The sequence below is a fragment of the Gekko japonicus genome, unplaced genomic scaffold (genome assembly GCF_001447785.1).
Source record: "Gekko japonicus isolate JY-2015 unplaced genomic scaffold, Gekko_japonicus_V1.1 scaffold160, whole genome shotgun sequence".
Lineage (NCBI taxonomy): Eukaryota > Metazoa > Chordata > Lepidosauria > Squamata > Gekkonidae > Gekko > Gekko japonicus.
In genome coordinates this window covers 941042-956637 of record NW_015165239.1, presented here as the reverse complement: position 1 = coordinate 956637, position 15596 = coordinate 941042, and the positions used below count along the sequence as shown (strand labels likewise).

Here is a 15596-nt window from a genome sequence, read left to right as displayed (position 1 = left end):
GGTGGGTGTGGCTGGATGAGCACACGTCTGGTAACATGGGGGTGCAGCCTAATGTGCTAATGAGCTGTGCTGTCAGGGGTGTGGCCCAATAGGCTAATGAGTTCCTGCTGTTGGGTGTGGCCTATTATGCTAATGAGTTCCTGCTGGGCTTTTTCTACAAAAAGAGCCCTGTAATTACATTACTAAAATTACTTACCCAGGGATAAAAATGCAGTTGGGAATATGGCTTGAATCCAGCAACACGCAAGTGAAAACACAAATGGACTTAGTGCAGTTCCACTGCCGCAAGGTCTTGTACAACACCTATAACTTTCCTCCCTATCTATGTATTACACTTCCGAGAAATATTATACTGCCCCAAAATATTATAGTGCCTAGAAATATTTTTCACAAGGCAATGTTTTTGTGCCTTCAGTTTGTTGTCAAGGTGCGTCTCAAGTTTCAACAGTGCACTTCAGGTTTGAATATTCCATACCCCAGGTAGTACTGCCCACCTTCTCCTTATGTCTGTGTGGCAATATTTTCATCACATATACCCCCAACTCAATGCCTTTATTTCCTTTTCCGTTTTTGTGTGCATGCACTGTTATGATACTGGGATAGTGTCAGCAAGAAAACCACCCAAAGCAATGCCACCTTCCACCTTTTCCCACCTGGTGCATTTTTAGTTGATTTGTGCCATAACAAAAAGATTCTCTAAACTGTTATGTTATTTCACTGCAGCAATGTATCACTGTTACACAAATTTAAAAGAAGAAAATGAATGTGCTGTGTGTCCCTGAGTGATTTTTTAAAATCTGAAAATTACAGGACAGCACCAGATTGATCCACTACTCTATGCCCTGGTGCCGACCACCTAACTTGCATAACAACAAAAAATACATTTCAATTTTAAGTATTTTAAGTTTTATTTGACTGCAGCAATACATTGCTGTTTATACTAATTTTTTTTAACCATAGGCAGAGTTTGGGGGGGGGGGGGGGGGGATGAAATGGTGGTGTGGGTGGGACATCTGGCAATGGAACAGACCTTCCATGGAAAACAAATGTGGAACTGCCAATCAAAAATGAAAGAAATAATCTCTACTGATCCTGGATTGATGACTTTGTGGTGTTTTGATTAAAAAGTGATAGCTCCATAACTCCATCCTAGTTGCCTCAGGCTACACAAGGCTCACTGAGGTAGCTAGATTGGTATAAATGTGATCTCATTGAAAAGAGCATATGAGAAATGTTGGAAGGAATCCAAGATAAAGCTTATCCATAAAATTCACAGCAGGCTGACTTACTTCTACCTGTGGTGGCAAACCATGATGGGAACTATATGACATTAACAAAATCACATAACTTATTTTCAATAGTTGCCTTTTCACTTCATAGAGAAAAAAAAGATCTATTAACATAATACACTGATGCATTCCATATAAGCAATAGCACTGGAATAAAACAGTGCAATGTCAACAGCACAAAATAAAACCCAGTACACAGGCTTTTACAATTCAGAATGTGAGAACATTTTTCCCCCCCCCCCCCCCGAGAACAGGAGCTTTAGCAAAAGGAGGCAATGATGAAAATATTTCTGATTGAAAATATATTTAGTTCTAAACTAAAGGCCAAGTTATAAATTCAACACAGTCAAGAGGTTAAACTTTTCTTGGCCAGTACTATTTCAATTTCAAGGAAAAGAGTTATACATGTGAATGCTGCCCCATAAAATTTTCTAAAAATCTTATACATGAAAAATAAATAACATGGCAAGGAAAACACCAGGCTGAATTTTATCAATCACATCATGTAGGGTTGCCACCCTCCAGGTAGGGCCTGGAGATCTCCTGCTTTTACAACCGATCTCCAGCTGACAGAGATCAGTTCCCCTAGAGAAAATGGCTGCTTTGAATGGTGGACTCTATGGAATTGTACCATTCTGAGCCCCCCTCCCCAAACCCCACCCTCTCCTGGATCCACCCCCAGTCTCCACGTATTTTTCAACCCAGACCTGGTAACCCCAATCACATGCCATTTTCTACATTCAGGATCCCCCCCCCCCACTACTGAAAGCATTCAAATAAATGATACCCCACTTGTAGCCTGACATGGTACAGAATAGAATTTGGGTAGTTCTGTTCTGAATATAGCCCTCACATAAAATCTGTACCCTCTAATTTGTTGTTTACTTAGAAATACTGGTATCATAAGCATAAAATGTTAAAGGAAGTAGTTACAGAAATATTTACCTCGTCATCGCAGCTTATAGAACATCGACCATCTAGAGATGTACACTAGAAGAGAATATATGATCTCAGTGTAAACACTGATGTTAAAGTTGAAGTTCATAAACATACAGTTTTCTTTAAAAGTATTGATAAACTGAATGAGGCAAGTAATGTTTGATTTCTCTTTAGTAGCAGGGTCCAGGAGGATGGTGTGATAACTGTTTCAGAAACACACTAACTATCCATAATGTCTATATGTGTTAGTGATGAAGACTTCTGTTCCATCCTGCCATGCGAATGCATTAATAACCATACCAATGAAAAGCAGTTTTCCAATGGCAATTTACTGCTGATGAGATAGGCCAGTCGCACATGGATGGTGGGTAAATCGGTTGTTTTGTGGAGAGTCTGTAGGCTCATTGAAAACTCAGTGGATTGCTAGAAAAATGAAGCAAGTATATTTGCCCTCCCATCATTTTCATACTATAAGGTTAGCTAGTGACACTGGGCTTTTAAATAGTAAATTGAAGCATACCTGTCTACTGGCAGTCCAAAATTTTCTCTGGAAAAACTCAAGTTTCATCTGGATACCTACAGCTGATGAAAGTTACAAAGAAACTTTTTAAAAATCTCCTGTCATGTTGTCATTTCATGTTCACCATGTTCTAAAACTAAGAGAAAGGTGAGGAAAGAGGATTAACATTTGAGAAAGAACATGAACAGCATATTAAAATTCTAGGAATAAATTTTTCTCAAATTGCTTGTTTTAATTGTTTTTATATTTTTGTATTGATGTTATAGCTTTGGTTTTTAATTGTTTTACTGATGTGATTTTTTGGTTTTAACATTTTTAAGGTCATTTTTATTATATATGTTTTTAATGTGTTAGGGCAGAAAGGCAGGGTATAAATTGTGTGAATAGATAACTAATTCTGAATGCATTTATGTGAAATTAAAAGCCATTGCTTTCAACTGAATTTGTTGTTGTTGTTAGCCATTGAGTCGTGTCTGACTCCAGAATTTATTTCTAAGTAAATACAATTATCATTGCACCCCTGCCTAAGCTTATTTATTCAAAAGAAATAATTACAATGGTCTGTTTGCTCCCAGTTAAGCTTTAGAGTCACTCATAGCTGTAATACTAACAGTGCAATTCTAAACTGATTTATATCCTTTGCTATAACTCTGTTTAGGATTGTACTATAATTCAATTAAATTGAAGCACTGATATAAATTTACACAGGGCTTTTTTCTGGAAAAAGAGGTGCTGGAACTCTCAGAAAGGAAATGAAGTTTTCAATCTGTATATCGAGAAATCAACTTTTAAACATTTTTAAAAGAATTTTGTCAAAGAGATTCCGGAACTCTGTTCCAGCGCACTCCCCCAGAAAACCCCCCACTGAATTTACATTTGGTTGAAGACCAAATTTACATTTGGTTGAAGACAGCACAGAAGGTATACATGGGTCATCAGTTATTAGACACAGGGTTATTACATTCAAAGTATTTTATCATGCTTTTCTCCTTTAAAGCAAGACTCAAAGTGGTTTACGTATCTAAAAACATAGGAAAACAATCAGACAAATGAACTCCTTTATTGTTACATGCATCATCCAGCCAGCTATTTCAAATAAGAAAATTCTCATAGACTAGTAAAAGCTTGTCTAAATAATTTGGTCATATACAACCTCCTAAAGCCAGTTTGGTGTAGTGGTTAAATGTATGGGTTTGATTCCCCACTCCTCCACATGCACCTGGCTGGATGATCTTGGGCAAGCCATAATTCCGGCATGGGTGTTCTTGAAAAAGAGCAGTTTCTTTCAGAGTTCTCTCAGCCCCACATACCTCACAGGGTGTCTGTTATGGGGAGATGAGGGGAAGGGAAAGGAGTTTGTAAGCCGTTCTGAGACTCCCTTGGGTAGTGAAGGGCAGGGTATAAATCCAATCTCCTCCTCTCCTAAATCTCTACAGCAGGGGTCCCCAACCTTTTTGAGCCTGTGTGCAGCTTTGGAATTCTTACACACTGTGGTACATACAGCTGCAAAATGGCTGCCACAGGAGGTGGAGCCAGCCACAAAATGATTGCTCCAGGTTGCCTTCAATCACACAGTAAAGATCCTTGTGCTGTGGTGGCAGTTGCTACCAAGCAATGCTTTTTAAAATCTGTACAGCCAGTCAAATCTCCAGTGACCAATCAGAAACTTAGCTGGGTAAAAGCCTCACCTGGCCCCTCCCAGTTTCTAAAAACACTTGGTGAGCATCAGAAAAGGTGGTGTCTGGTGCCATGGTGCCCACGGGCACAACAGTGGGAACCCCTGCTCTATAGGATAGACTCCTTACAGTGCTATACTATTCAGAGTTATTCCATCCTAAGGTCAATGGCTTCAGTGGGCCTAGACTGAAGTAACTCTATGTAGAATTACAATGTAAGTATTGGGGTGAGGTACACCATGTAGCAGCAGGAGGTGGAACAAAACAGGTCAAAAAGCTCAGTTCATGGATGCATGGTCTTAAATACTACTTTTACAATAAAAGGAGCTGCGGTGGCTCAAGTGGTTAAGACGCTGAACTGCAGGCTGTGGAAGGTCGGTAGTTCAGCAGAGACCCGAGTGTGCCGCATGACGGAGTGAGCTCCAGTCTCTAGTTCCAGCTCCTGCCAACTTAGCAGTTCAAAAGCAAGAAATTGCAAGTAGATAAATAGGTACCACTTCGGTGGGAAGGTAACAGCGTTCCGTGCGTCTTGGTGTTTAGTCATGCCGGCCACATGACCACGGAAACGTCTTCATACAGCGCTGGCTCTTCGGCTTTGAAAAGGAGATGAGCACTGCAACCTTAGAGTCGGATTCGACTGGCTTTCGAGCAAGGGAACCTTTACCTTTTTTACTATAAAATATTAAAATTTCAAACTGAACATTCAAAGGAATGACTTATTATTATTATTACAAAACTGTCCAACCTAAATTAAATTTCATGGTTCAGGCTTTAAAAGCATATTCTGAATTACTCAGGTCAGGCCCGATCCATATCACACACTTAAGAAGCCCTAGGTGTGTCGTCAGCTTTCCTATATCAGACCATTTAACACCCCTGGTAATGTTTCAGGTTTGTTATGGGTATAGTATACAAGTAACTTCTAGAGAATTTTTGCTCCCATTTTAAACTTATATTAAAATATAACTGTTCAGCATTCTTAACATTGACAAAATCGATAGGAGATTATACCATCTTTATAGTTAAAGGAGAGCAATTACTTGAGTCTATAAAAGTTATCCCAAAAATCAGCAGGTCATAGACAAGGAGCCCCTTCTGAGAAGAGAACTCTTGATCAATTCAGCTGCTCGCATTCATAGGTTTTATTGGGTGCATGCATGTAAGCATCTTCCTCAGTGCCTGCACCCCAAACTACCAGATTCACCAGTGGTTTGGACAACACTAGTAAAGGCTGTCTCTGAGCATGTACGAAGGTCAGAATTTTTGCTATTTCAGGCCTTCTCCTATGTGTTCTTGCATATGTGAGTGAGGGTTAAGTGGGAGGGGAGTTCTTTGAAACAGTCTGCCCTCTTAAACAGGACTTAATTGTTACAGTTCAACAAAACAGAACACAAGACAAGGGGAAATGACTATCATGCCTACTAGCTACAGCAGATTGAAGAAAAGAACAGGAAAATCATATCTCTAAGCTAACCTTAATGATATAGATTGTTTACTCATCATCTCCCTCTGCAGATGCTTGTGGAGCAAACACTGATTCTCGCCATTTACCTACTTAGTGCAGTGTAACCGGATCCTTGGCATCTGAGCACTATTAACTGGTTGTTCAATCCTTTGAACCCTTTCCGCTGGTAATTCCTTACCCAATCTAGGGAATCTGCTCCCTCATGAGGTCATGGACCTCTATCTCCCAGGCATTAAAGAATGCATGTCTCACATACCTAGCTTATGTTTTAACAGCTATTCATCGTACCCTTCCTGGCAGATAGAGCAAATGGTTATTTTCCATATGAAAACATATCTGCTTTTGCTGACACTTATGTGCATTTTATGGTCTTCTCTGGGAAAATGAGTTTTTTCCAGAGTCCCAGGAACCCCTGATGAGCTTCAAAGCACCTTACATTTGTGAGTCCATGACAGTAACTATTGCATTCCTAACTATGACTAAATCAACCTAAAATTATACCATCCATCATTGTTACATAAATAAAGGAGAGCAATTACAGGAGTCCATAAATGTTTTTTACCCCAAAAATAACCAAGTCACAGGTAAGGAGACCCTCCTGAGAAAAAGCTTTTGATCAATTCAATTTCCCAGATTTATAGGATTTTAACATCATTTCCTAGCAATAGTTAACTGTTCCACTTGATAAGGGTGCAGGTTCTTGAATAACTCATTCTCTTTTAACCTCAAAGACCATCCGAGGCTATCTTTAACTTGAAATTCTTCTTAAAATATGTAAAAAAAAACCTGTTAGTTCATTCTTGCTACTTTTCATCTGTGTATCAATCTTGGCTGATATATGATGGTGACAAGTAAAGTTAATTTAAACTTCTTCTTGTCTTAAAGTCTATTTAAAATAGTGATTACAGGTTTCTCATTCATATTAATACCTCTTGGCTCTCATACCAATACACTCCATCTTTGAACTATATCTTCACTTCTGTGAAGGTGGACATTCTTGCCATAATCAGATATTTCTGCACCTGAGCCTCAACATGCAGTATCTATTGATATCTGCTAGATGGTTTCTAATCTACCCAAGGCCATAGAATTATGTTACTTGTTTGTTTTCCTGCTCTTCTCCAAGGCTATTCTAGTCTAGGGCTGTGATTCCAACTGGATTTTCTCTGTGTGAACTGGCAAAATCCAATTCAAAAGTGCATTGAAAGTCTCTAAACTCTGTTTTTGGCATCTTTAGCTGGGAGACCAGACCAGCTTTCTTTTTGTGCACAGAACATTTTCTGTCCTTTTTGAGGGGGTGGTGTCAGACCTAGCAACTGTTCCCCTATATTTCTGGCTATATCCAAGACAATATTAAAACAACATCTAGGTGTCAACTTTCTGAGGCCAGAAATGGGATTTTGTAACACTTTGAACTAACAATGGCCCCTGCCACACGGCAGGGGGAAAGCCTCTAAAAGCGCGGCTTTTAAAAGCCGCGCCAAAGTTGAGACGCCACGGCGGGATCTTACGGATCCCCTGGCCGCGGCGCCTTTTCTCCCCGGCACGATCTGACGCCGGGGAGAAAACACGGCCCTGACAGGGAGCCTGCCGAACTGTGCATGTCGGAGCTTGTGCAGTTCGGCTAGGAGCCGGGGATGCGCCGGCGCAAAGACGCGCCGGCGATCCGACGGCCCGGCTTCCGGCGCGTCATCCGGATGAACCACCTCGGTAGGTGGTTCACTTTTGACGCGTCGCATCGGGGGAAGGGCCGGATCGGAGACGGGAGCGCAACGCCAGCCAGATGTTGGCGTGGGGTCGCGCCCGTTTGCTCCGTCTCCGATCTGGCCCACTCCCGGCCCAAAACGCCTCGTGTGAACGGGGCCAATGTCAGTTAATGAATATACAGGCAATTGCTAATGATTTGTATGATTTGTGTTTGTTTTCATTTCCTTCTCCTATTTAACCAAAGGGAGCACATGGGTGTGGGCAGGGGTCATTTTGTAGAAAAAGAGGTGCAGGAGCTCATTAGCATAACTCATTAGCATAACTTATTTGCCTATGTCACACCCCGACATCACCGGAAGTGTGTCAGAAGGCAACACCCACTGCAACTTACCTGGCTGCTTCTTGCTCCTCGTGGCCCGGGGCTGCTGGGAGCAGGGGGTGGGGCTTGTTGCATGTGCCCACCCCCTGGGCTCTTTACTGCCAGAGCTCCGCTCCTGTGCGCTCCTGCAGGAAATGACCCCTGGGTATGGGGAACTAAATCCTTCCTCCTGCCATGCCTTACTTCACAGCTCTGAAGTTTCAAGAGAAGACTGCAGGTGCTGTTTGGCATCTGTGGTGACAGCGGGGGAGGTAGGGGATGGCAGCATGAGCCTCTAGCATTCCTTTAGGAAATGACAGCAAAATGTTTTCCTCAGGCTTTCTGCTCTGGTGGTAGCACTGCCCGTCACCAGGCAGAGAACACATATATTTGTCTGAAGTGCTGCCTGTTTGCCAGTTATACAAGCAAAAACATTTGAGTTGTGCAGGGCTATTTTGGGGCAGGAACACACAGGAACAGAGTTCCGGCTGGCTTCCGTGTTGGCCACGCCCACGCCTACAGCCAAATCCTCTGTGCATACATGACTACAGAGGGAAGGCCTGGAGAGTGAACCCCCCCCCCAGTGACTCCAAGGTGGGCGGGCCAGTGGGGAGCCTGGAAGGATTGGGGAGGCATTAAAATGCCTCCCCGTACCTTCCCTCCCCCTCAAGGACTGGCTTGCTTAGGCTCCCCACAGCCGTGGGGCACCCGGGGAAGCTAAGGGAAGGCAGTTTAAACTGTCTTCCCTTCCCTTCAAGGGGGGGGGGCTTGCCCGGGCTCCCTGCAGCTGCCCAGCAAGCCAAGGGAAAGCATGGGGTGTGGCTTAATATGCAAATGAGCTGTGCTGTCAGGGGTGTGGCTTATTATGCAAATGAGTTTCTGCTGTTGGGTGTGGCCTATTATGCTAATGAGTTCCTGCTGGCCTTTTTCTATGGAAAAAGCCCTGGACCTGTGTATAGGTGGTGCGACACCAGACAGAATGGAATAGCAAGTACAAGGAACAACTGTTGATAGGGAATCAAATCCCTTTTCAGCCAGTGAGCCAAGTATATAATCTAAATACTTTGGAACGAGAGACCTATTGTGCAGTCCTCTTCAATGACAAAACCTATGTACCTCTATCAGCTGGACAAATGTCCTTGTGAGTTGGATCCCTGCTGACTCAGTCTCTTTCCTTTCCCTACCTGTGACATTTCTGAACTTTAAATTAGAGCAGAATATTTTTTTCTTGGGTTTTTGTTCAATTTGGCTTAGTTATCGCAATTATATGACTAAAAGGGGCATTTTTGGTTTGGTTTTTGATTAGTTAGTATATGAATATGTATCCCTACCAATTACTATTCCACAGCTCACTTTGCTTTTCTTCCTGGCTGTTCACTGAGTGACTTTTTAAGAAGCCTCTTGACTCCTGCTATTCTGCTAAATGGCCCAGGCTCTCCAAACTGATCTTTTGCAATACTTTTCCTGAGTTTGTTGTAGCCCACTAAAGTCAAAGTCAAATACCTTTAATGGCATAGCAGTAAGATACATAGATATACAATAACACAGTATGGATATTTAGGAACATAATAAACAATATGAATCATTCCTTTATGAAAATAGATCTAACTTTGACTGCTTCAGCAAGAAACTTGGCCAGTAAAGCTGTAATATTAGGATTAGTAGCCTTTAGTAGATACCGAATAGCTTTTTCCCTACTAGAACTAAAATTAGGAGGAAATAAAGATGACAACAATTCTTTGAGTATGGCTGAATGAAATTGACAGTTGTAGCCCACTATGTAAAGGATCAACTGTTATTTTTCTAAGAGAATGTCTTTCATTGTAGTAGATATAGATAAGATTTGAGCTTACATCATCTTGTTTTGTGATATATTTTAAAAAAGGTTTTTGATTTAATACCAGTTCTACACTACAATATTTTTTATTTCTTCTTAGCCAGTTCTACCTATCTTTATTTTCTTCGCAAGTTTCAGAAGTGTAGCATAAATAGGCAAGATTAAGTTAACCTGATGCACCGTAATTGAGGCTAGTTTTGCTTTTAGTCCAACATGCCTTGCCCAGGCTTACCAAAGGAAAATTAAAAGACTATAACCATTCATTTTCCTGAGCAAGAGGTTTAAAGTCAGGATCCAAGAATAGCTTTAGAGTAATACGTTATGCGCTATAAGGAATTCCAGGAACTGAAATACAAGCTTCAAAGAAAGAAGCTACATTTTCTAGTGCTTTACTATTCTTCCTTAGCAACTTGATTGTTTTGTATTTATTGTGTCAACATATAAGATGAAGCTAGAGTCAGCTACTTACCACTTGGCCTAAAAATATTCCACGTGGAAGGACTGTGTGGGGAGCCTGTCATGTCCAGAATCCATCCATGTGGTCAGCTGACTGTTATGATCCTTCAGCCACTTGGAAATGTGTGTGTGTGGGGGGGAGGCATGGTAATAGTTCCATTAGCTCTTGCTTCCAGCAGACCACTGGATGGATGGCAGGATGCAGCAAGGCACAAATCCTTCTGCCATGCCTGGATACAGCTCCAGCTGACAGCACTTTTCAGGCTAATTCTACCTTTCATCCTAATTCAGAGGGAGGGGAGAAAGCAACCCCCCCATATGGCTTGGTTCAGCTCAACTGAAACTTCCTTCTTCCCCTGGAACAGCTGAACTTCATGTCATTTGTTTGTTTCTTTGTTTTTCAATTCCCATGAGCTTCTTTGGGACCCAATTGTTGCCCTGAATTGTTTTTAATTGCTTTTATTGTAATTGTTACATTGTTTTATTTATGGATGTGTTGGTATATGTTGTATATGGTATATGTTTATAAATTCAGTCAATCAATCAATCAATGTGGAAAGAACTATAATGTGCTGGTTAGCATTAACTAGGATTTTCCCCAAACCACAGTTTGCAAACCCACTTTAAACCACAGTTTCAAACAGGGAATTTCTTGTTAGCAATAACCAGTTTTCCAAGTAGAAAAAAGTCCAGTAGCACCTTAAAGACTAACAAAACTTGTGGTAGGGTACAAGCTTTTGTGAGTCACTGGCCCTGTCCACACGAGGGGTTTTGGGCCGGGAGTGGGCCGGATTGGAGCCGGAGCAAACAGGCGCGATCCCACTGCAACATCTGGGCAGCGTTGTGCACCCGTCCCTGATCTGGCCCTTCCCCCGGAAAAAATGCATCAAAAATGAACCACCTACATGATGGCCGCATCAACGCCAGCCGTGGGATCGCCGGCCCGTCTTTCTGCCGGCACATCCCCGGCTCCTGCCTGAACTGCGCATGCTCAGACATGCGCAGTTTGGCAGTCTCCCGTTCCTCCCCGTCGCTTCCCCCATCATCTGATCGTGCCGGGGAGGGAATGCACCGCAGCTCAGGGGATCAATGTGATCCCGCCGCGGCGTGTTTCTTTTGGTGCGGCTTTCAGAAGCCACACTTCAGCCCGTCCCTTTCCGCCCCGTGTGGCAGGGGCCACTGCTTACTTCTTCAGATACCTGAAGATACCTGAAGAAGTGAGCAGTGACTCACAAAAGCTCATACCCTACCACAAATTGTGTTAGTCTTTAAGGTGCTACTGGACTCTTTTCTACTGCTACGTACAGACTAACATGGCTACCCATCTTCATCTATCACCATAGTTTCCCCAGTTCTGGCATCTGGATTCAGTATTATAGTAATGCAAACCACAAAAAGGAACAGGAAATCTGTATGCAGGAAGAGGAAATGTGTATGACATTTTATGTATGTTCTCTAAACTGCATGACCATCGGATCTGGAACAAAATTCCAAATTGAGTCAAAGTCTGGAATGCAAACACAACTTTTGGAATCCCTGATGTAGTGCATAGCAGGAGTCAGACAGAAATACTCATACTTCATGGGTCATATGATTCACAATTTAAGAATCATTAGTATAGAAATGAGACTATATTTATCTATCTAGTACTGCTCCTATGGCTATCACCTTAAACAGAAATTAGAACCAATTTTTTTAAAAAAAGAATCTTACTCAGTATTATTTCTCCTGTATTTGATTATTGCACCTATGCATTTTGCCACTCAGAGTGTGACATTATCATTTGTATCCGATAGCCATGGCACCTGTGCTCACACATTTAGCAATTCCATATCTTTAAGTAAAGGGTTGACTAAATTAGCTCTCAACTCATTGAATATAGAGCACTCCTGAGCCGGCCTTGGGCTGTGAGGATGGGGTATAAATTTGAATAAATAAATCAATAAATAATCATATGTTTGATGGTTTTGATTGTATCATATGAGCATCTGCATGTTCTATTAGAGTTATGATACTCTATTATATCTGCCCTCCAAAACTGCTGAGGGAAGAATGTTCAGTCTTGCCAAAGTAAAAGCTCTTCTTAGTTTTGGGACTGTCAATTGATAAAAATATTTCAGCAGTTGCTTCAGAATGGCAATTCCCATACAGAGTGTTGAACATAACCTGTATGCCCTAATAGACGTGACATCCAACTTCCTTACACATTTTTAATTTGTATTACAATGTTTTTAGTTTCTGTATTCTTAATCATATCATTTGTTATTCCTAGGCATTTCATTTTCTTTTCCAATAGCTGATCCCATTGGCTGTAATGTTTATCTGCCTGGATAAGCCCAAGTAGAGTAGAGCCTCCCTCAGATTTTCAAACTTTTACTTTAAAGAGAAATGCTTTAATCCAAGTCCTGGCTTCCATTAATAATTCACCTAGTTCTGCTTTCAGTGCTATGCCCGAGACACATCTAGGAGTAGTCAATAAGTGTCAGAAAAAGTCATACTGGATGGAATCCATTTTTTCAGAAGCAGCCTGCATCCAAATTTCTGTACCATACAGAAATTGTTTTTGAATAGGGCTGCCAAGTGGGGGCAGGGGGGCGGGGAAACCCCCACTTTGGAGGCCCGAGTTCCGCCACTGCGGGATTGGCCCCCAGGGGGAACTCTGCCCCCGAAGCGCAGCGTGGCTGTGTCACCGGAGGTGATGCAGCCACGTCGCTCATGTTGGGGGCGTGGCCCAGATCGTCGGAGGGAAAGCTCTGTGGTTTTCCCTCCGACAATCTGGGCCATGCCCTCAACGTGAGCGACATAGCATGTCACTTCCTGTGACGTGCTGGCGGCACGTGTGCGCTTCATGCGCACACGCACCGCCGAGAAGCTCCCGGAGCCTGGCAAGGCTCCCCCATCGCCAAGGTAAGAAGGCTTGGCAACCCTAGTTTAGAACCTTAGCATTAAATACCTTTAAGGTTGAGGGGACAAATTCACCTCCCAATGAGTAGAAGTATTTTACAATTGTCCTCCCTACTCTCAAGGCTGTGTTCCTTGCTAGATCCAAGTGTATTTTCCATGTAAGAGATGCTTCAAAGTGGATTCCCAGATATTTAAATTGATTGATCTGTTCCATAGGATTGCCTGCTATGTCCCATTTGAAAATTTCCCCCTTTCTCCTTTTGGTGAATACTATGACCTTGTATTTCACCACATTGATGGACAAGCCCTCATGATAACAGTCAAGCTCAAAAAATTTTATCAGCTTGCAGAGGCCCACTATTAATCTAGACATTATCACTGCATCATCAGTATATAGAAGAATTGGGACTTCGTGTTTGGATAAATGTGGAAGATGACATGCTTCCTTCAGGATAGAGGGTCTGAGGTAATTTATATATAAATTGAACAACAGGGGCATGAGTAAACATCCATGCTTGACTCCTTTGTCTAGGATGAAAGGCTCTGATAGCTGTCCTAACTCCCCGCATCTAACCCAGGCAGAGGGATGGTTGTAGAGCTGTTGAATTAAGTAAAGGAGATGTGGTTCAATACTATATTTCTTCAGCTTTTCCCATAGCCGGGATCTAGAGATTGTATCAAATGCTGACTTTAGGTCCATGAAGGCAGTTGTCAACATGCCTTATCAACCAAGAACTGGAGGGTATGGCAATTGTCGATGGTACTTGCTCCTTTTCTAAAACCAGGCTGTTCATTTCCCAAAATGTTATTTTCTTCAACCCAAGATTCCTACTTTTCAAGAAATATTGCAGCATAAAGTTTTCCTATAGTGGATAGCAAGTTTACCGGACAATAATTCATTGGGTCCATCGGGTCCCCCTTTTTATAAATCGGAACAATTATTGTACTATGCCAGTGAAAAAAGCAGCCAAAATCTGACCAGTCTGGGTCAATTTTGAATAATTCTGCTGGTATTAAATCAGGCCCAGGTGCTTTCCCATTTTTGGTTGTTTAATTAAAGTTCTAATCTCACTTGCTGTTTAATTAAAGTCCTAATCTCACTTACTAGGGGTCATTCCTTTGCACCCAATGGCAATATCGGCCTACCTTCCTGGGTATTTCTGTTTCCATTACTGAAAATAGAGGCAAAAAAATCTTCCCAGAGAGTGGCTGGAATATGATAGGGTACAGGGAGCTGTGTGTTTAATCCTTTTGCAATTGTGATCCAGAATTTTGTTTGTTTGTTTTGGTTTTGGTTGTTATGGCCTAGAGCAGACTTTCTCAACCTCTTTTCCAGGCCTCAGATTTCTTAAATTTCAATTGTTTTTTATATTCTTTTTCCTCAATTTCAAAATATTCGGCAAAATCTCTACTCTATTTGAGTCTTTAAACTATCTATATAGGCACGTGGTTGATCTTTTATATATATGTAAGTAAAGGTATTACCAGTTTCCATTCTAACTTCATGTTAGACTCTTGTGTAAGATCCAGTTCAGTTTCAGCTAAAGTTCATTTGAATCAGTTACACCTAGACCAGAGTTCCCTATATTACTCTAAAAGAAAACATAACGTAAATTCATAATCTTCACTATTGTGTTATTAAATCAATTTCAGCTATAACTCATTTTAGTCAGTTACATATAGACCAAAACATCTTATGTCACTCTAGTTATAATATTTGATTCTTTTCTTCTTTTTCTGTGCTCTTTTTTTCATTACAGTCATAATTCTATGCCTTTTCCTCCTCCTCTTCCATGTGGACGGAGCTGCCGCCGGCAGTCCCACATCCTCCCTGGCTTGGAGCACCACAGGACACCATGTCGCCAAAAGGAAGGGGGAGTTCAGAGGTTTGGAACTCAAAAGCAGGGGCGAGGCAGTGAAGAGTGAGCTCCTCAGAGGCGCGCCTTCCTACAGAAACTTAGGTCCCCAGAGTGCCAGCAAGCTCTTCCTTGCCTGGATGTTCCACCATGGCTCCCCACGGCCGCTCCAGGGACCTAAGTTTCTGTAGGAAGGCGTGCCTCTGAGGACCTCGCCCATCACTGCCTCGCCCTGCTTTTGAGTTCCAAACCTCTGAACTCCCCCCTTCCTTTTGGCGACATGGTGTCCTGTGGTGCTCCAAGCCAGGGAGGATGTGGGACTGCCGGCGGCAGCTCCGTCCACATGGAAGAGGAGGAGGAGGGAGGGGCAGCAGTGGTCAGCGCTGACGAGCAGAGGCATCTGACGCCCGACCACTTCCAGGGCTTCCCAGAGCTCTGCTACTTTGGGGACCTGCTGAGCAGAGCGCAGTGCTTCAAGCACTGCAAGCATGGGCTGCCGGCTTTCTACCAGTCCCAGCCCAGTCAGGAGGTGCTCGAGGAATTCCAGTGCCAGGAGCCCTACAAGTTCCTTCAGTATGCCTACTTCAAG

The 15596-nt window shown here is 42.4% G+C and overlaps 1 protein-coding gene across 1 annotated transcript in view; it reads right to left on the bottom strand.

The window, feature by feature from the left end:
* CACNA2D3 (calcium channel, voltage-dependent, alpha 2/delta subunit 3) overlaps positions 1–15596 on the bottom strand; it is an 855054-nt gene that overhangs the window by 76763 nt on the left and 762695 nt on the right. Inside the window, exons 28-29 of the mRNA XM_015410013.1 lie at positions 2749–2810; positions 2235–2279 (exon numbers count right to left, since the gene is read on the bottom strand). Coding sequence (XP_015265499.1) covers positions 2235–2279; positions 2749–2810 — 107 coding nt within the window. The remainder of the gene's footprint in view (positions 1–2234; positions 2280–2748; positions 2811–15596) is intronic.